Below are 21,138 nucleotides of genomic sequence, written 5' to 3' on the forward strand. Positions count from 1 at the left end.
CTCTCTCCTCCTCTCCTCCTCTCTCTCTCTCTCTCTCTCTGTGAAGCTCGAACAGGTAGCTGCTAAAAAATCTGATAACTTGACGAATGAAAATCTGGAAAATCTGGTTATTGATACAAGCAAAGAGCAAATCGACAAAACTGAGAAAAAAGACAGAAAAGCATAATATAAAGGATGGAAATTGGTAGTGACTTGTTCTTCAAGTTGATGGAATTGGACTGGGCTGCTAGGATAAGGACTGGGCCGACTGGGCCTATACTCTTAACAGTAGCAAGATCCCAGCGAGGCCCAATACCTAGGCCCATAAAGAATAGATATATAGTAAACACTGTAGATGACGTCATCTCAAAGAATAGATATATAGTAAATATAAAGAAATTTTTTTTTTTGGTAATGAGTAAATATAAAGAATGAAGCTATTCTAGCAAGGATCCTTAAGTTAAGGACTTGATGAAGACTTTTCGGCTTATCTCACATTTCGATTTTATATCCACATCTTGACCGTTCAGTTTAAAGGTATTTATGAGTAGATCATTTCTCTAAATTTTCAGCTATATTGAAAATTATTAAGGCATTCATAAGTGTGATTTATCAATTATGAACTTGAATAGTTCATATTTGACAGATTTGGTTCGTCAATTAATTTGATCTAGTTTGTTATCTTAACGAACACCAATTTGGCTGAAAATTTGTAGAAATAATATACTCATATAAACCTAAAAACTGAACGGATAAGATGTCAAAATATGATCGAAAAATTAGTCTTTTAAACCATAAACCGAAAAGTTCTCAACTAGTCCTCAACTTAAGAGTCCTCACTAAAAGGGCTACGTACTAGTACTAGGGCTACCCATTGTTAGTTTTATTATCCTCACTGTTTCAGTCGTTTCCCTAAACACTAGAAATTCTAGTTTATGTGAAATGATCATATGATCGTGAACAACTTTGATAAATATTGTGAACTACACATATGTGAAATTAAAGGATCATATGTTACCATCTGATTTGATACATGTCCTAGTTTATGGAGTACAAATTCTCTTAACCGTCAAGTAGGTTTTTGCATACATGATATTTTTGTACGTACGTAGAAAGCCTTCGCGATTTTCCCTACGTCTCAAACTCTCAATCATCCTCCTCAAGGCAGTTGAGTTCCTCAACCACTAACTGGCCAACATTAGAAATAACGAGTCGGGAATTGCAAAGCCCTCAACTTGTAAAATGTCTTGAAGAAATGGATTGTTTATATGTACTGCATTGCTTGTCGAAGAATTCTGAAAGAAATAATCCAAGTCCGGGCTGGACGATGGCTCCAACAGATTAGGAGACATGTTAGGAGAAAGAGAAGAAAACAGGTTGGGAGGAGGAGAAGTAATCGGTGATGTTTCAGTTGCACCACTTTGATTTGCAGACTCAAATAGAACAAGTTCCCATTGAGGTTTTTCACCTTCTTGATTAGCTTGTTGAACATGATCTGTTTGTTGCGGTTGAAACAAGTCCAAAAGATCAACCGGCGACGAAGTTTGGCTCGGTGCTTTATCATTAGTTTCATTACTACCAACCATGAACTCCGGTAACGGTGACTGTAACGGAGATAGAGTCTTCTCGGACAATTGCTCATCGGAGGTTAAGAAATCTTGCTCGGCCGACCTTGATGGGCTAGCCCCATTTTCTATGCCGCCAACACTCGCTAAATCTGATAACGACGTACAAGCTGAACCAAAATCCGATGCAGTACTCTCGTGCGGCTCCGAATCAGCAAACTCAAATTGTTGTTCAAGGCTGGTCGCCGTCCCTTTATCTTTACGATTCTGATTCAAATGGCATGGCGGGGATCGACCTGGAAACGAAGCTTGGTCTTTCACAAACTCCTGCAACGTCTCGATCAGCTCCTCAGAGATTTTCTGCACGCTTGGATACTCAGAGGTCCTCCCAACCCCTAACGCCTTGCATGTTTCGTAAAAGCTAGAAAGCTCTTCGAATTGCTTCGAGGCTTTTACGCATGCATGAAAAGCACTTAGGCATGATTGGTATTGGAGATGAAAAAAGCTATCTAAAAGCAGCGCCAGCCCGTCGGAAATGTCTCTGTATAGATCGTACGTCTCTTGGACGATTGCGTGGAGGGAAATGAGGATTAAACGGTTCGTTTTGGCAGCACCGGTGGGAATTGTGGCAATGGCTCGATCCAGCAGTTTCTGCCAGAATTGTATGCGGTCTAGTAACATTGCCGGTTTCATATATGTCACGAACCACCGGTTCGTTCCCTCGCCGGCAGCTTCGGTTGTTGTTGATGATAATGCAGTCATGATCACGCTGGTAGCTAGGTGAAACGCCGCTGGAGCTTTCCGGTGAGGAAGCAGTCGAGCCTCTCGTCAAGGTAGAGAGCAAAGTTACGGACGAAGGAGGTGTAGTCCCAGGGACATGAGGTGGATTCGTCTTTAAAGTTTGAGAGGTTGAGTATCTTGGCGCCACGTTTCGTGGCGTGGAGGACCTCAATGGGGAAGAAGGGGTCGCCGTCCTGGAAGATACGGAGGACGAGCATGAGGGACTTGAGGGCGACGATCCAGTTGCGAGTCTTGCCGATGCGTTTGGCGATGGCTTGGGCGCAGGCGGCGGCGTTGGACTTGGAGGAGGAGATGAGGGTGAGGATCTCATGGACGTACTTGTCGTCGATGGGAACGACGTCGTGGGAGGTGGCCTTGAGGATGGTGACTTCGAGGTTGGCGGAGGTGGAGGCGTTGGAGACCTTGGCTAGGCTTATGCTCGTCTGGTCTTTCACTGCCCCGATTGCCTTCTTTAACTTGCTTGGCATTGCTTATGAATATCTCTCAGGAGTACGTAAGTTAATTTGCATGAATTTCTGTAAGGAGGGATAGTTTGTGCATGAAATATTTATTTTTCCTTTTCTTTAATTCTTTGGTTTTGGGGAGAAGATTCAGAAGAATGGAGATGGTGAAAGGGTTTCCCAATATTTTGGGTGGTGGAGAAGATCGAAGAAACAGCATGGCCCTGAGACTCGTGTTTTTGTGGACGTGAAAACAGATACTCGCACTTGTTAGGTTGACGAAGTCATTATCTTAAATATTACAGAGCATCTGCAGTGCTAGTTTGCTAACACTCTCCTCTACTCTAGCAGTGTTATATATTCGTGTTTACTGAAATATGAATCATTGGTTTTTTTTTTTGAAGAAGATTATATCAAAAGAAAGATAAAGAGAAAGCGGCCCAGCGCATAAATCTACCCGGCCCGTTTGAAAATTGTTATTTATCATAGAAACGAAGAAGAAAGCAGGCCCAGTATCGAGCTCGTGGCTGTCTCAGAAACGAAACCAAGACAAAACAAATGGTTGACCGCATCGAGCTGGTGGCTATGCCCCATGCCTGTGCTGTCAAAAAAACTAAGTATATACAATTTTTATTTTGTGTTATATACCCAAGCCCAGCCCATGGTTTTTTTTTTTGTATAATCCTTCTTAGTTCTCAGCATCTCTTCTCTTCTGAGTCTTCTCTCATTCTCCGATTTCTCTCTTCCTCTCACTGTCAGTGTCTCACATCGACTCGCCTCCTCCACTCCCTCCAGGCCCTCCAGTCCTCCACGACCACGGCTCCACCATTTACCTCCGTTAAGCCCTCCGTGGCTCCGTGAGTCCTCTTTCTCACTTTAATAGATCTGCTTCTCCTTAGTCCTTACTCAAGACTCAAGAGTCAAGCTGGAATTAGCTCATGCTGTGTTTGACTGGGTTTTTAGGCTGTATTGAATTGTTGTTAGTTGTTACTGTTATTATAATTGTTTGGAATTTGATGTGTATGAATACGATTTGTTGAAATTTAGAGTGTTGAATCGAGTTAGGGACTTAGGGTTACGATTTCTAAGTTTTCTGTTGATTGATTTTGGAGGCTAAGCTTCATAGATGGATTAGATGCAGGGAATTATCAATTATGATTTAAGGTTGTGTGAATTAAAACTTAATTTTCACACTCATAATTGTAATGTGATGTTATTTATTCGTTTCGTGCTGTATTTTGTTTCTCTAATACTGAATGGTGTATTGGCAGCTAAAGCGGAAGAGCTATGAAGTAAGAACTTGGTTGGATTCCCATTATTTTCACTGGTTCTCCGCTCTCAGGTTTTTCTCTCTTACTTTGTGTCTTTCTATATGAAGTATAAAGCATGCCTAATGATTTTGAATAAACTATGAGTTTGATATTGTCTTTTAATCAATAGGTCAAGCTGTGCTAGAAATGCTTGATTCGGATCATTGGCTGGTGGAGTTTTGGGGGAGGGAATGGAACTTCGTGGACATGGTCACTTTCACTACCTTTGCCTTCTTGCATTTCCTTTCTCTTCTTGCGCCGTTTTACTTCACCTGGGCTGCGTTTTCGCTGGCCATTGCTCTCTATTTTATCACAGGTGTAGCCGTAACCCTTTCGTTTCATAGGAATCTCTCCCACAGAAGCTTCAAGCTTCCCAGATGGCTTGAGTACTTCTTTGCCTATTGTGGGGTTCTATCACTTCAGGTATATATGATCAATGAGATGATGAGTTTTACAAGTTCTGTGTTTTGTTCCTCAGTAACATATATGTTTTGGGTTCGCAGAGAAGTCCACTTGATTGGGTGAGCGTACACAGATCCCACCATCAGTTTACAGACACAGTGAAAGACCCTCATAGTCCAGTTAGAGGATTCTGGTTTAGTCATATTGGTTGGACACTCGATTACCATGGTCGAAATGGAAATGTAAAATTTTTCTCCCTCTCTCCCTCTGTTGGAGCCCGAAACGTAGCCCTCTTCTCTACTTATTTCTACGGTGTTAGATAATTTAGTCGTGCATTAACACATCGTAGAATTTTCCTAACTAGAATATGATATATGTGAATAATGGACAAACTGAAGAATATACGTAGAATTTTCCTAATTAGAATGTGATATATGTGAATAATGGACAAACTGAAGAATATATATGTTGAGTTTACAGATTAAACTTTGTTTTTGCAGTATGGACCACGACTAAGTAATGTTGGAGATTTGAAAAGACAACCATACTACATATTTCTTCATTACACATACCCTCTTCATAATACTGGTCTCGGAGTTCTATTGTATTTTATCGGAGGAATGCCGTTTTTGGTTTGGGGAATGGTAAATCATACAAGTCCCTATATATTGTCCGTGCCTTGTTGATTAGTTCCTAATTTGCTAAACTGCTATATTGATCACCAAAAGATTTTTCTTATTAATTAGAAACAATTCAACGTTGTCAGCAAAGATGATCTCTTGGTGTTTAGTTTCACCGTTTGAATTATCGATCTTAGTAAAACCACTGTGTTTGTTTTTCGATCTGTTACCTATCAAATTTCCCTTCTACATGCATATCAGTTAACTAGCTCTAGTTTCTTTCTTTTGCAGGGAGTGAGGACGGTACTCTTTCTCCATGCAACATTTGGAATAAATTCAATTTGCCATACATGGGGACAACAAGTATGGGAAACTGGTGATTTATCTAGAAACAATTGGTAAGATTTTGTAGGAATATATAGAATCTCTCATCGGAAAATCTAAGCATTGTAAATTTACATACAAAATCTTGGGATCTATTGCAACTTGGTTTTATGATAGCTGTCTAGAATTTTATCACTGTGACCATGATCCACCTTGCAAATGGCATTTGAGATCTTGTTTCTATAACCACGAGCTGCTATATGCATTCTAGCTAGCTAATACACATGTTTAAATGAGAAAATGTTATGTATTCATAGGTTGATTGGATTGCTGGCACACGGAGAAGGTTGGCATAACAATCACCATGCTTTCCAGCACTCAGCCCGCCACGGCTTGGAATGGTGGCAAATTGATGTTACTTGGTATGTCATTAGATTTCTTGAACTTGTGGGTTTGGCAACAGATGTGAAGCTTCCAACTGAGACTCAGAAGAAACAAAGAGCTTTAAGCAACAAGATGATCCACCAGGGAAAGCAGCAGCAGCAGCTTGAAACAAATGAAGTTCCAAAATGGCAAGCTTTGAAAGACTAAGATCACCATGGGATGGATCTATATATAAGTACTAGGTTTAAAGTATGCTTGGATTCTTGAATTGTTAAGATATCGCGATCATGGTGTTTGTCTGCTTTGTTCTTTGTGATATGTATGTCAACAATAATTAATTTTGGTGATATTACTGTTAATTTGTCTTTTGAGTGAGAGCAATATTACTGTTATACATGTGGGTAATTTATGATGTGGATATCGTGTAAAAAGTGAAGCTGCTGTAAGGAATATTATCCATTTGATGCATATGCCAAATGTGAATAAAGCTCGTCCTCATGTTTTATGTGCATTTTGTGAAGCTACCTGAAATGATGATGAAAATTATTTCGGAAACAGAATATGTAGAATATATGGTAGTTCAATTTAAGTTTGATAAACATAGGTAATGCTATTTGTGGTACGTACCAATCCATCTTTAATTTTAGTCTCAATGATTATATATAACCATTTATCATCTGCATTTTAGTTGTTGGTTCCATAATGATTAACTATGACCATTTATCATCTGCATTTTAGTTGTTGGTCCAAAATTATTATGACCATTTATGCCAACAATTAAGGGATTTTTAAACTTAATTGGTTAAGACTTTTTTTTTTTTTTTTTTTTTTTTTTTTTTTTTTGGTAGTAAGCGGGGGACTAACTCGTCCTGGCCCTAAAATTTTATTAATAAGAAAAAGAAGAAAAAAAAATACAATAAGGCTGGTACACTATGCCAATACCCAGCCTTGATATATGAAATAAAACAAAGTCTTTAGGCTTACTACAAAACAAAGAAATCGTACAAAACAAAAACAAAAAATGAAAAGAGTACATGATCAAAGAGAGACTAAGAAAAGTCTTGGACAAGATGTCTACTTCTAGTATGGTGTTAAGTTTAGTGTTTACGGCAACTGCTACTTGTAGCTAGACGAAAGTGTTCGAGCCTAAGCAGAGATGCAGTTTCCGATCACTTCCATTGCAATAAATGAGAACGTATTTCTTATCTCTAACTAACAGCCAATTCAAACTAACTAACTAACAGAGCCGATCTTCAAGTAGTCATGCATCCATTCATGTATGTCAAACCCTAATTACAACTGTAACCGTTTTGAACTTTGAGATAGAGTTAGGTACGTACGTTTAGTGGTGTTGATTACTTGATGTGTCGCGGATACGTGGTTTCTTTCTTTTCTGAATATATGTGCCCTGGATATGTAGATAGCTTAGCCAGTAGAGCTACCTAGCACCAGAGGTCCAGAAGAGCTGTCACCATTGTCAATGGTGGCGATAACCATTCTTCACCCTTGAGGATCAGTTCAGTGTGCGCATAGAGTAGTAGTAACAGACTACTCGATCGATCTTAAGGCACGGGCTTGTAATTTTCTTTGCCTTTTGGAGATAGCTCTATCTAGGGCTTGGACATGGCTAGTGAGTTAGGAAGGACCATGGAGCTAGACTGGAACCAGAAAAGCTAGCTGTAGTACAGTTTGCTGCAGTTACGTAGTTAGGTACATTAGAAGAAGAAGAACCATTCACATATATAGCTAGGTTGGGACTGGTGGTTCAAACCCTAAAGTTTTGAAGTGGTCTGCTCGTCGCAACAGACTTAAGTAAGCATTCAGAAGAATAATGAATTTCATCGGGCTTTATTCATAAGAGGAAACGCAGCACTTTGAAATAAACAGTACAAGATTTGTGGTGTTCATTACAAGATTTGTTGCGGGGACGTGGTTTCTTTCTTTCCTTACTATATGTCTAGTAATATTCAAGATGCATGATAGCAAGCTAATTAATTAGCCAACAGAGCTATCTAGCACAAGCTGAACCAGTGGAGCTAGGACCTCTGTCAATGGTGGTAGCCATCCTTGAAGATCATTGGGCGAATGTAGAGTACGTACGTAGTTGTAAACAGACTAGACGGGCTTGTAGTTTTTCTATTCGATCTGTTTTAGACGTGGCTAGTTAGACGTACGGGAGGGAGTACCCTTCATATATATATATGGTTCAATAATTCATTCGTTTTGCTTCTTACAGAAATAGGAATCTAGACTACTGCTGGAACCATAAAAAGCTAGCTGTAGTACTTTGCTGCCGATAAGTAGTTACGTACACATGAAGAAGAACCAGTCACAATTAACACGTACCAGATCGAGCAGAGGGACTTCTACCAAATTGCCAATGCTCTAAATAGCTTCGTGCCTAGATTGGGACCAAATATTGGTGGATCGATTCAAACCCTTAAAGCTTTTAAGTAATCGCAGCAGAATTAAGTAAGCATTCACAAGAAGAATGAATTGCCTTGTTTCTGGGTCGTGGATTAAGTAAGCATTCACGACATCTCTTAATTTCTGTAGTAATTTCCATATAGCAAACATAAGAATGGCCAATTCTGAATTACTTGGGCTTTAATATATAGACTTGGGGCACTTGGCATGACCCTGAAACTGAAAGGAAAAATATATCGGCCTCAGCCTAATCGAACCAACAACCATTGCAGTAGTTGTTTGCGTACTTCTCGATCTTCACTATTAAATAACCCAACAGACTCTTCAAGTAGTCATGCATGAATGCAGATATTCAAACCATAATCGCAACTGTAACCGTTGTCAACATGCATTGAGATACCTTGGTGGTGTTGAATCGTTGCGCGTACGTGATTTCTCTGTTTTCTAATTATATGTAAAGGATGGAGATGCGTGAGAGTACCTGCATTCATAACTAGCTTAACCATCGATCGATATCCTTCATCCTTGGGGATTCGTAGAGTAGTAGTATATATAAAGAATACAAGCTAGTCTACGTACTAATGCCACAATGTATATAACACCCTTTGTTAGTTTTATTATCCTCACTGTTTCAGTCGTTTCCCTAAACACTAGAAATTCTAGTTTATGTGAAATGATCATATGATCGTGAACAACTTTGATAAATATTGTGAACTACGCATATGTGAAATTAAAGGATCATATGTTAACATCTGATTTGATTTGATACACGTCCTAGTTTATGGAGTACAAATTAAATTCTCTTGACCGTCAAGTTGGTTTTTGCATACATGCTATTTTTGTACGTACGTAGAAAGCCTTTGCGATTTTCCCTACGTCTCAAACTCTCAATCATCCTCCTTAAGGCAGTTGAGGAAGCAGTTGAGTTCCTCAACCACTAACTGGCCAACATGAGAAATAACGAGTCACCGTTTCCACCATGCATCCCTATGCAAAATTAACAAAATATATAACACACTAGCCCCCTGCAACATTCTTATTACGTACTGTGTTATATCTTGTATTCTCATATACACGTACAGTAGATAAAAGAAACAGAATCAGGCAGATAGAGTTGTGATAAAAATGCTTGATTGGGATCATTGGCTGGTGAAATGGCGAGTGGATTTTTTGGGGAGGGAATGGAACTTTGTGGACATAGCCACTTTCACTAGCCTCGCCTTCTTGCATTTCCTTTCTCTTCTTGCGCCGTTTTACTTCACCTGGACTGCGTTTTGGCTGGCCATTGCTCTCTATTTTATCTCAGGTGTAGGCGTAACCCTTTCGTTTCATAGGAATCTCTCCCACAGAAGCTTCAAGCTTCCCAGATGGCTTGAGTACTTCTTTGCCTATTGTGGGGTTCTATCACTTCAGGTATATATGATCAATGAGATGATGAGTTTTACAAGTTCTGTGTTTTGTTCCTCAGTAACATATATGTTTTGGGTTTGCAGAGAAGTCCACTTGATTGGGTGAGCGTACACAGATCCCACCATCAGTTTACAGACACAGTGAAAGACCCTCATAGTCCAGTCAGAGGATTATGGTTTAGTCATATTGGTTGGACACTCGATTACCGTGGTCGAAACGGAAATGTAAAAAATTTCTCCCTCTATCTGTTGGAGTCCGAATCCTAGCCCTCTTCGTTTTAGATAAATTTAAATACAATCTATAATTCTATAAATTATATATTCAGTTAAGCATAAAATTAACACCAAAAATATTGATTGGTAGAAAATTTAGAATCGTCGAACCAAAATATATGCAGATAATGGACAAACTGAAGAATATATATGTTGAACTTACAGATTATAGTTTGTTTTTGCAGTATGACGCACGACTAAAGAATGTTAACGACTTGAAAAGACAACCATACTACATATTTCTCCATTATACATACCCTCTTCATTATACTGCTCTCGGAGTTTTATTGTATTTTCTGGGAGGAATGCCATTTGTGGTTTGGGGAATGGTAACTAAAATGTACAACTGCTCCTATGTAATTACTTGCTCTAGTTTTGATTTTTCTGTTCATCTGCAGGGTGTGAGGACGGTTCTTTTTCTCCATGCTACATTTGCCCTCAATTCAGTTTGCCATACATGGGGACATCAAGCATGGGAAACTGGTGATTTATCTACAAACAATTGGTAAGATTTTTTATTTTGATCGGACAATTGGTAAGATTTTGTTCTCATATATTGAAAGATGTTACTGAAAAATCTAAGCATTGCAAATTAGTGTTGCGATATATATGTCTAATTTTTATTTTCTTGGGGTAGCGGGCCTGTCTAATTAATTAACCTTGCAAAATAACAATTAATATTATGCTTGTATTAGATTTATAGCAGCTATATGCACTTTACTCTAGCGTGTTTATGTGAGATTATTAATCCACAGGTTGATTGCATTACTGGCACACGGAGAAGGTTGGCATAACAATCACCATGCTTTCCAGCACTCAGCTCGCCACGGCTTGGAATGGTGGCAAATTGATGTTACTTGGTATGTCATTAGATTTCTTGAACTTGTGGGTTTGGCAACAGAAGTGAAGCTTCCAACTGAGACTCAGAAGAAACAAAGAGCTTTAAGCAGCAAGATGATCCATGAAAAGAAAGCAGCAGCAGATTGATCGTGCAGAACACATCCAGTATGGCAAAGCTTTGAAAAACTAAGATACTAACGGGACGGATCTGTACTTATGACCGTATATATATACAAGTACTCTACTGTACCTACTAACAAAGTATAATTGAATTGTTAAGATATAGATAGCTAGCAGTTGATATATATATATATACACACACCAGGGCCCTTCTACTAAGGGATCCCTTTTTTTGACATATATGAGGGATCAAGCATTAGACCAACTTTTCAATCACATATCAACATCTCCACCGTTCAATATTTAGATGTATATATGTAGATCATTTCTGTAAAATTTCATCCCATTTGGTGATCGTTAAGGCTTCGAACTAACTGAAATCAATTGATGGATCAAATCTGGCAAACCTGAACCGCTCATGCCTATAATTTTAATTCGCAGTTTTGAACACCTTAACGATCACCAATTTGGATGAAATTTTGCAAAAGTGATCTACATGTTAGGACCTAAAAACTGAACGGTTAAAATTGAAAAATGTGATTGAAAAGAGGGCCCTTCTACTAAGGGATCCCTTTTTTTGACATATATGAGGGATCAAGCATTAGACCTATATATGTATATCAGAGAGAAACTAAGCTTCATTAGGCAACGATATAGTTGCTGAATACGTATTGCAAATACGTTTTTCTTATACTAATAAACAACGACCTAACCAACTAACAGACTCTTCAAGTAGTACTCATGCGTGCATGCAGGCATTTTAAACCCTAATTACAACTGTAAGCACTAGCAATCTAGCACTACTTGATTACTTGATTTTTTAAATATTTTTTTATGCTAAAACGACTAAATTATAAAGAAGAACCTCAAGAGCAACCAGCTCCAAATAAGTCAAAATTCAAAACCTGCCTAACAGTAACATAAAAGTTGACCTCCCAACAACTAGGATTAGAGAGCTTATGTCCAAAATTAACAAGGGCATTAGCGACGAAGTTTACTTCCCGAAGAACATGATGAAATGAGATATGATCAAAGAATGTAGCAATCATTATGATATCTTGGATAATCTGGATGAGCTTCCAGGGGCATTTGAACTTCATGTTGACGCAATTGATGACCAAGGAAGAGTCACCCTCAACAACCACATTTTTTACGTTCATCTCTTTCGCTTTGAGGAGGCCGTCTCTGAGAGCAGTTGCTTCTGTGACATGGACGTTTGCTTTCCCAATACAACGCGCATCAAAAACTATAGGACACCCCACATCATCTCTTAGAACAAAGCCAACAACTGCACCAAAGCTTTGTTGAAGCACTGAACCATAAAAATTGATCTTCACAACACCAAGAGGGGGCGGTGTCCACTTGATGCTATTTTTATCCTTGGATCCCATCCTAGTGTTACTTGTAGCCTGGTGGTTAGAACGATGATAAGGAGTTGCACAAACAACAACACCACGAGCAGAAAAAATGTTTATTCCTAGACACACAGTCATTGCGTTTCTGTCATATTTACCAGCATAAAGTAAAGATCTTTTCTAATACTATCAGCATCAAAAGGGTTATCAATAAAAATATCATGCATTTTTTAGGCCAAGTCATTTGTATTACAAACAACCCTGAATCCTGCAAGGTTCCAAACTTGATCCGAGATTACTTGATTTCTTTCGAGTACGTGGTTTCTCACTTATCTCACATAGCCAAGGACATATCTAGGATCTACTGGCATTACTTGTGCTGGCTCTACGGACGAGTCTACTCATGTAACTAGCTAAATCAGTAGAGCCAGCATATGTATAGCGCTAGAAGAACCAGCACCTCTGTTAATAGTGTTACCCATTAGTATACGGTGTATACCTGGTAGTAAACAGCACCGAACCGCTCCGACCCGGCCTAAGACCCAAACTTACTCATCACTTTTCATTCTGCAGGCATCCGATCATACCCTATCCTTTAAATCTTTCACCAGAGCAAGGATGAAAGAAGCATAAAATCTGACGAGTGTATGGTTGAAATTCGTTATGTGATCGAAATATCACCTTGAAAATACAGAGGTAGGGTTCGTCCTCTGGTTACAATACAAGACTGGTTACAGAGACGTGAATGTTTCCAAACATGAATGTAAATCATTGAGGCACAAAGTGAAATAAAATTGCAGACATGGTGGACATGTATCCAACTCGATTTATTGGACGCACTTGAGTAGGTGGTCCTTTGGGCACATGGGTACTGTGAAACCACGACATTATAAGATAGAGAGGAAAAATAAGCAACACTTTTTGGGTAATGTGAAAGACCATAGTCGTTTTATTTGGGGACACTAAAGTATAGAAATATCATGGGCACCTTTCCCTTTCCAATAAGATTCTTCGTGAACATGTTATTTTCACATCGTCTGTCTTATTTTATGTAACCCAACACCAAAGCCACACTGCTCCATGCACATTGCTCCCACTAATACACGGACTAAACTATCATAAAAAACTAAGGTATCCACTGTATATATTATTAATCCCAACCGGACCTACTGAAACCGACATTAAAATATTTAGATTAGATACGTGGTACCAAACAAAGTTCACAAATTATGACATTAGATGCAGATATACTAAACACTATTAGGAAACTGAAATGTATTATATAAATATGAACATCATAGTTAAAGTTAAGAAAGGTCTACAACATAAAAGTACCAAGAGCCATAGAAAAAAGAATTTGAAACAATAAACCCACTACTACAATTAGCAAATTTAGCACAGCTAATTAACCAGGGTCTTCTTCTCTCTTCCTTCTTCCTTCAGCTCATGGGCAGCTCACATTTCCCATACTCTGCGACAAACAAAACCATATTAGTTCCCAGATTAAAACTTTGATTAAGGAGTAAAGCATAATCAAACTACTTTAATCACACTTTGGGTTAAAACCAATGCAAATAGTGAAAGCACACAAGTCACATGACCAGCACGTGATTTCCATTTTAACCTAGCGTGTACTACTTTCCAACATTTGCTGGACCTGAGTCAATCTTTCACACGCTAGTGACTAGTCCTATTCAATGGCGCATTTTATCAAAGCAATACGTCATTCGTCTAACATGCGCAAAAGTAATTTATTTACAAGAGGAGAAGTGATAGGGTACTTACTAGGTAGCTGCGAGACTACGTAGGCCGCCCCGCCAAAATAACAAGTGCCGGCTCCGCGCGCCTTTTTCTGGTAGTAGCTGTTGAACGCATACGAGGCGTGGGCCTCCAGTGTGTTAGGATCGTAACACGTGGAGCCTGGCTGGATCTGATGGCAGTCAGCCCCTCCCTCACCGCAAGCGTAATCTAGAGCCGCTTGTAGCTTCTCCTCCCCGGCCTCACCATTCGCCACGCACCACGTGTTCCCGGTAAGCGTCTTGGACACGTCGCCGCTCCCTGTAACCGGCGCTGTCACCGGAGCAGTCTCGTGATGGTTGCCGGAAACTGGGGACTTGTGGTCGTGGTAGTTTTTGAGACCCTCCACGGTGAACGGGATGTCGTAGACTTTCTTCTCGTTGGGGAAGAACAGGCCGTAGTTTCTTTCCGATGTGGGGCCGAACTTCCTGTCCTCGTTGAAGAGAGCGAAGAGATAGACGGTCAGATCTGCTTTGGGGCGCAATGGGGTCCCACCGCCGGTTAGGATCCGACGGACGAGGTTCCCGTTGTAGGCAGCTGCGTTCTCGATGCTGGCACCGATTTCGTTCTCGTCTCCCTTGGAAGGCCAGCCGGTTTCGGAAACGACCATCTCAATGTCGTTGTATTTCAGCGCGGACATGGCGGCGAACACGGCGTCGATTTGCGCGTCGAAGAGGCTGAAGTAACGGAGGCCGCTGCCGGCGTCGACCACGCCGGGGTTCTCGCGGAAGAGAGCGTAGTCGAGGGAGATGACGTCAGCGTTGGACTCGTAGGCGAAGTAAGGGTAAGCGTTCACCATGAGGTAGGACCCGGTTTGGCGGAGGAAGTCGAGCATGGGCTTGAAAACGGGTTGGATGAGTTCGGGTCGGAATGACCCGGCGGAGGAGGGGTACGAGTTCTGGAGGGCGCTGAGGGCAATGGGGGAGGAGACTTTGATGTCGGAGGCGAGGTTGAACTTGACGAGGGCGGTGTGGATGTTCTTCATGGCGGCGATGAGGTACTTGGTGGTGTTGTGGGTGTCGACGAAGACCTCGTTGCCGACGGCAATGGCTTCGATTTGGGTGTTGGGGTGGTAAGCGACGACGTTGCGCTGGACCCAGTTGGTGGCGAACATCTGGGTCTTGGCCGCCGAGGAGAGAAGCTCGTTGGGTAGATCTACGGTGACTTTGATCCCGGATCCGGATAGGGCCCGGAGGACTGCCGGGTCGGAGTCGAAGACCTTGACCCGCTCCAAGCCCTGTGACTTGATCAGAGCCGCAACCTTGTAGGCAGACGGAAGGTTGTCGGCGACTCGGCCGTAGTTCACTCCGACTGAGCCCGCATCTGGAAATGTAGCTCACACAGTAAGCAAAATGACAAAAGCACCCTTGACGTCAAAGTGAAAACACACTGATTCGGTGAGAAAGTAGTGAATATATTTACCTGAATGTGAAGCGAGGACGGAGAGGAGGACCAGAATGAGAGTGAGGTGGCGGCGAGCCATGGCGGTGCTCTGGTTGAACAGAGCAGGAGCAGGAGGAGAGAGAATCTTTTCTGGTTGTGCTAGGCTTCTGGGTTTAGTGTAGGGAGAGAGTGAGGAGGATAAGAGAGTGATGGGGGGTTATATCATGGATCGAGGAGAGGGTGGGACCCCGTGTGGCAGGAAAACAGAAACCACCAACGGGAGGATGGAGGAGACGACTACGATCCACTTGGGGGGAAGGATGTGGGTCCCAGTCGCTCACGTTAACCGTACAAAACTCGACCGTTTTAGGACTGATTAGCTAGCTGTGCATTATAATACACTCGGGCTTTGGCGCTCCTAGGGTTTATCTTAAATTTTTTTTTTTTTTTTTTGTGATTGTGTTTTTGTTTTGTGTCATTGATTTGCTCATCTGCTCGACTTTATTGGCTCTGATTGCTTCCACCTGTCCGGTCAGTTTGGCTGGCATACTGGAAAAGAATAAATCGGAAGGTTTATATGCATAGGATGCTATGGTGAGTTTTTGGTTATGATGATGTTTTTAGGGGTTAGTCTTTTTGGACCGTTGGGGGTTGTATGAAAATAGTCTATTACCCAATAATGCAATTGGGTAAATGGAATGAACTGTTTGTTACGCTGTAAATGAAGTGAGGGTAACAGTAAACCCAACTTTGGGTGAAGAAGAAATTTTGATTCAAATTGAAGTCCAAGAACATCCACATTTCAGTAATCGACATTTTCGTCTATCTCTTCCATTGATATATAGTAACTAGAGTATGACACTTATCTTCATTTACCTTGTTAAATGATTGAATAGCCGATACTATGCAGGTATGTATAGATCACTATTTTTTAATATTAGAGATCAGATCAACACCCGCTATTTATTGTTTACAAATTACTCTGTATTTTTTTTAAAAAAAAAGGGCTGGTGCGGTCAAATTTTAATTAATGAAAATAAGAAGGACATTGAAACAAAGAGTAACATTTATGAAACATGAAACAAAGAGTGTGATGTGTATAAATAACAAGGTGTGCCAATGCAAGGGTATAAAGAAGGAGTCGGGATCTTCGAACCAAAAGAACATTGTTGACATAATCACACTATTATAGATTTGTCCTAAGGCAAATTTCCCATTAGGATGTTAGACATATTATGATATTGGAAAGATCTTGCCCTTTTTGCTTTTAATAATTCCACTGTATATACTCTACACTTTTCTTAATAATCCATTGAATAATATGACACCTCCCCAATCAAAACCCAAATTATGCATATGAAAAAGAATAAAGAGGTCTTTGAAGCCCATTCTAGTGTCCCCCTCCCATTGGGGAGATCTGAAGGCCTATAATGTATTACGAGAGAGACAACACATACTGTAATCAAGTATTTAACTCTTCCTCTATTCTCTTCTGGACAATGCATTGTACAGATACGGACATTTTGTTGGTTTGTCTAATTTGATGACAATATTACAACACCTGAAATTAAATGTTCCCAGACTTGACACTGACCCAAAAACTAAAAAGGCCTTGATGGAACCTCAAGGCCCATGGGCTGAGGTCTTAACCCAATTCATGACGTATGGACCTCGGACTCCACACGCATGCCCATAGACTTTCACACGTGTCGGAGTTGTATTGGAATTGGACTTCAAAACGCGTGGGGAGTCGTGCCGTAGTAGTACCCAAAGAGAAAAATAAAAACAAGAAGAAGAGGGGTGGAGAGAGAAGCACAGAACCCTAATTTTCATAATTTAGAAAGAAAAAGAGGAGGGGAAGAGGAAGAAGAAGAAGCGAAGATGTCAGGAGTTGCGAGCCAGCCACAGGAGGAGGACAAGAAGCCCAATGATCAGGGTGCTCACATCAACCTCAAAGTGAAAGGCCAGGTCTTTTTCTCCTTCCCTGATTCCCCAATTTTGATCTTCTGTGTTTCTTAGAGTTTATGTGGTTTACTTCTAGAATTTGATTTTCGATTTTAGTGGGTCCTTGAGATTATGTGCGTAGGTGGAAATCTAGGGTAGGTTATTTGGGTTTTGTAGACTTGTTAAGGTGTGTTCTTTTTTAAGTTAGGATTCGATTGAAAGTCTGATTGAACTGTAATGCTGTATAGCATCGCTGTTTTGTTGTTGCAGTTGCTTCTCTAATCTCTGTTTTTATTGCAATTTATTGTTGTTTGAAAGTTAGTGCTCTTTTAATTTGATAGTCTGTTCTTTTTGTCCAAATGTATATGTATGTGGTATGTTCTATCATCGCAGTGGTGCTTCGTTGGGTCTGACATTGCCTTAGCTCTCTAATAATTTATCATATGGAACAATTTTGTGCTCCTACATGTGATTAATGTTTGATGGGGGCATTTCCTTGAGTTTGATGTTCTCGATTCTAAAATCATGGAATCTTTGCGATGTGTAGTTTTCCAGTATATTTTTCTGTTGAAATTTATGTCCAAGTGATATTATTTGTGGTTATCAAACTTAGTATCTGTTCCTTATTTCGTTGCAGGATGGGAATGAAGTGTTCTTCAGGATCAAAAGAAGCACTCAACTCAAGAAGCTGATGAATGCCTACTGTGATCGCCAATCTGTGGAGCTCAACTCAATTGCCTTCCTGTTTGATGGCCGTCGTCTGCGAGCAGAGCAGACCCCTGATGAGGTTCGCCTTTCTTCCTTGCTCTGTGTCTTGGAGCTGTGCAGAGTAACTAGATGCTTTTAGAATGTCTGCTAAAGTTGCTCTTTTGATTTTTTCCTTGTTTCAGCTTGAAATGGAAGATGGGGATGAGATTGATGCTATGTTGCACCAGACTGGAGGAGCTGCACAGCTTTGAATATATAATGTTATGAAAGACCGACTGTTTTCTATCAATCTAGGTTTTATGAAGCGTTAGGATTCTAGTCTGTGCAAGACTTCCGTTCTTAATTTCGAATTTGCTGGTCTTTCTATGTCCGAATTTGTTAGAATTGATGTGATGTGGAATTGGAATCTGAGTATTAGATTCAAGTAGTCTTGGAATTCAGTTGACTGAGCTACAAATACAACACCCCGGCATTTGGAATCTAAGTAGTTTCAGTCTAATTTGAAACTCAATTTCAAAATTAATGGATGTGAGTTTTCATTTTACGGCAATCAGGAATGATCGCTGACTTTTCTGATCAGTGGAATATCAGACTACAGTAAAAGTCAAATAACTGTGCAGTTAAAAGATGAAAAATTGAGTTTTACATAACGATCAGAATAAGCAAGATCAACGACACCAGAATTCCTTATGATGGATTTGAACATTGGAGAAATAGATATTTTCCAAGCATATGCTACACCAGATTTGTGGTTAGTGATCTGTATTAATCCGAGCTTTTAGCAAAAAAAAACATTCCGGTATTTCGGTGCTAGGATTTGAACTTCGGAGAATTAAAACATTTTTCAAGCATGTGTTACACCAGATGGTGTGGATTAGGTTACTGCTTAAATAACAAAATTTGCTAAATTTTTTTTTTTTTTTTTTATGATAAAAAATTTGACAATATGATTGAAGTTGAGCACACTCTCCTGGCTTATATAAAGCCTCCCCAAATCCTCAATCTCAAACTGGAGCCAAGGCCGCCGTGCTAAAACGCTAAGGTCAGCCTCCCTCTCCTCGATTCACTCTCTATCTCTCTCGCTAGGGTTTCAGTTCTATTATGATCTATCATCTAACCGAGTTTGTTTGAATGTGGATGTGTTTGGATTTGCAGGAGGTAAGTTGAAAATGGCGGTTCCGTTGTTGAAGAAGGCGATCGTGAAGAAGAGGGTCAAGCAGTTCAAGCGGCCCCAGAGCGATCGCAAGATACGGTCAACTGGTCAAGGTATTCACCTTCTTCACCCTTATGACTATTAGCTCTTGCTTCCGATTTGTAATAGCTCAATTTCTCTTTTGAGTGAAAATGATGATAGTGATTGTCGCCCCAGTCTTATTTGCATCCAAGAGATGCAAGGTGGTGAATGACTTACTTATATCTGATTTCATTTTCATGTAATTGCTTTGAATTTTTGGATTCTAGTTTATATTGAGGGGTATGCAGCAAGAAGTGATGATTTGTACCCATCTTTTCTGCTGTTGAATGATGAATATTTACATGCACTACCATCTGATCTATGTTGCATACCCTGTTTTTTATTCAATGCCCCGTCTTACTTGCACCTTGGGATGCAGTGGCACAGCTTGTTAATGATGATTTCATTTTTGGTTTGAATCTTAGTTTTAAAAGCATATCTGCAATCCATGATGCAACCTTTAACCCTAATGCCTGATGTTCAAATGAGTATTCAGTTAAATATCACCATCTTTCGGTTGAGATTGCGATTATTTCAACCAGTTTTGAGACTTTTGTCTTTGCTCTGTTTGTGTTGATTTTATTTGATGGAAGGATTCAATTGCCTATGGTATCTAATGTCCAGACTTTTTTTGTGGCTGGACATTTCGTTTACAGGGCATACATAGAATCCATACCGGTCTTGCGACACAGTGAGCTTAGTTACTTGACAGCTTTCTGTTACTTTAAACCTGCATACATTTGTTTCGTCGTACAGTCTTTCTTATTTGGTATTTTACTATTCATTCACTATGTGTGATTTTCTGTTCATTTGTTGGGTTGTTCACATTCTGAAATACTGTTTTGTTACAGACCAACTGGAGGGTGACTCTTGTGTAAGATGAAATTTCAAGGGAGTTTACTCTCATGCGCAACATTGGTTATGGTTCTGACAAGAAGACTCGCCATTACCTTCCCAATCATTTCAAGAAGTTTGTTGTCCACGACGTGAAGATGCTTGGAAGTTCTGATGATGCATAATAGGTAAGCTGCTGTGCCCTTTTTACTTCCCTTTGATTCATTTCATGTGTTACAGTTCTGACAGTTCCTTTTGCAACCTTGTTAACCAGGACCTATTGTGTTGAGATTGCACACAATATCTCTACAAGGAAGAGGAAGGAAATTGTTGAGAGAGCTGCTAGGTTGCGTAGCCAAGAGGATGAATGAGCTTGTTTTAGACATGTTTTGTAGTGGTTATTTTGTTTTTGACCTGAAAATGAGTTTTAGACAAATATTTAATACTCATTATGGAAAAATTACTCTTGATTAATCCTATGATGTGTACACGCTGTTTTCGGTCTTTAATTCAATCATACACAAGGTGTTGTGTACAACTTCATATACCTGTTTGGATTTTGTTTTGACAGGCACTCCTTATTGTGTCAACCTTACCCTCTTTCCCATTTCACTCCCAGAAAAGATCTGGTTATAAGTAGTTGGTTCATTGACAGGTTGAAATATTTTAGTGAGACGAAATTGTGATAACCTGAATAGCGTTGAAATCAGCATCGTCTCGTTTATCTAGTGGACGTAGTTGGACGAACCTGTTTATGTGTTGTAGTTTACCGGTAAAAACTGATAAAAGAAACTGGTTTCCCAATTAGAAAAGAAAATGCCAGACCTATACTTCGTTCCATTCTCCAGGAACTTGTAAACCCTGAAACCAGTTCTAGATACTCGATGCCTTTCCTCTTCAGTAGCGGCAAATCGGCAACACCTAGTTCTTGGAATCTTGGTTTGATATATCTTACATCAACTTACTGATTTACCTCACATAATCTAGAA

At 40.0% G+C, this 21,138-nt stretch overlaps 5 protein-coding genes and 2 pseudogenes across 8 annotated transcripts; 4 read left to right on the forward strand and 3 right to left on the reverse strand.

Moving 5' to 3' along the window:
* Positions 1-1,163: 1,163 nt before the first annotated feature.
* LOC101291453 lies at positions 1,164-2,812 on the reverse strand (annotated as a pseudogene).
* Positions 2,813-3,551: 739 nt separating this feature from the next.
* LOC101300165 (palmitoyl-monogalactosyldiacylglycerol delta-7 desaturase, chloroplastic-like) lies at positions 3,552-6,335 on the forward strand. Of its 2 annotated transcripts, XM_004304036.1 has the most exons (8): positions 3,552-3,642; positions 4,057-4,127; positions 4,226-4,305; positions 4,412-4,518; positions 4,599-4,739; positions 4,998-5,141; positions 5,409-5,515; positions 5,759-6,335. In XM_004304036.1, exons 3-8 carry the CDS (start codon positions 4,287-4,289, stop codon positions 6,030-6,032), a joined length of 792 nt encoding a protein of 263 aa, XP_004304084.1. In that variant the 5' UTR covers positions 3,552-3,642; positions 4,057-4,127; positions 4,226-4,286; the 3' UTR covers positions 6,033-6,335. The 2 variants fall into 2 exon arrangements, with proteins under 2 accessions (XP_004304084.1, XP_004304083.1); XM_004304035.1 differs by lacking the exons at positions 3,552-3,642; positions 4,057-4,127 and having other exon boundaries at positions 4,192-4,518.
* A 3,042-nt stretch (positions 6,336-9,377) lies between these two features.
* LOC101291746 (palmitoyl-monogalactosyldiacylglycerol delta-7 desaturase, chloroplastic-like) lies at positions 9,378-10,921 on the forward strand. The gene is made up of 5 exons (XM_004305928.1): positions 9,378-9,665; positions 9,746-9,886; positions 10,120-10,263; positions 10,333-10,439; positions 10,690-10,921. The coding sequence occupies exons 1-5, from the start codon at positions 9,378-9,380 to the stop codon at positions 10,919-10,921; spliced, it is 912 nt and encodes a 303-aa protein (XP_004305976.1).
* An 839-nt stretch (positions 10,922-11,760) lies between these two features.
* LOC101292043 lies at positions 11,761-12,387 on the reverse strand. Its single transcript, XM_004305929.1, has one exon. It carries the CDS (start codon positions 12,385-12,387, stop codon positions 11,761-11,763), a length of 627 nt encoding a protein of 208 aa, XP_004305977.1.
* A 1,124-nt stretch (positions 12,388-13,511) lies between these two features.
* On the reverse strand, positions 13,512-15,620 carry LOC101300648 (glucan endo-1,3-beta-glucosidase 3-like). 2 transcript variants are annotated; one of them, XM_004304038.1, is made up of 3 exons: positions 15,469-15,620; positions 14,035-15,369; positions 13,512-13,720 (listed from the first exon to the last, which is right to left on the reverse strand). In XM_004304038.1, exons 1-3 carry the CDS (start codon positions 15,527-15,529, stop codon positions 13,689-13,691), a joined length of 1,428 nt encoding a protein of 475 aa, XP_004304086.1. In that variant the 5' UTR covers positions 15,530-15,620; the 3' UTR covers positions 13,512-13,688. The 2 variants fall into 2 exon arrangements, with proteins under 2 accessions (XP_004304086.1, XP_004304085.1); XM_004304037.1 differs by lacking the exon at positions 13,512-13,720 and having other exon boundaries at positions 13,911-15,369.
* Positions 15,621-17,200: 1,580 nt separating this feature from the next.
* Positions 17,201-18,596, forward strand: LOC101301409 (small ubiquitin-related modifier 2-like). Its single transcript, XM_004304040.1, has 3 exons — positions 17,201-17,397; positions 18,011-18,160; positions 18,264-18,596. Exons 1-3 carry the CDS (start codon positions 17,311-17,313, stop codon positions 18,330-18,332), a joined length of 306 nt encoding a protein of 101 aa, XP_004304088.1. The 5' UTR covers positions 17,201-17,310; the 3' UTR covers positions 18,333-18,596.
* A 654-nt stretch (positions 18,597-19,250) lies between these two features.
* LOC101301704 lies at positions 19,251-20,941 on the forward strand (annotated as a pseudogene). Its single transcript, XR_185035.1, has 3 exons — positions 19,251-19,324; positions 20,151-20,337; positions 20,424-20,941. The product of XR_185035.1 is annotated as a 60S ribosomal protein L32-1-like (transcript).
* Positions 20,942-21,138: the final 197 nt, after the last annotated feature.

Source organism: Fragaria vesca, linkage group LG6 (genome assembly GCF_000184155.1).
Source record: "Fragaria vesca subsp. vesca linkage group LG6, FraVesHawaii_1.0, whole genome shotgun sequence".
NCBI classification, from domain to species: domain Eukaryota; kingdom Viridiplantae; phylum Streptophyta; class Magnoliopsida; order Rosales; family Rosaceae; genus Fragaria; species Fragaria vesca.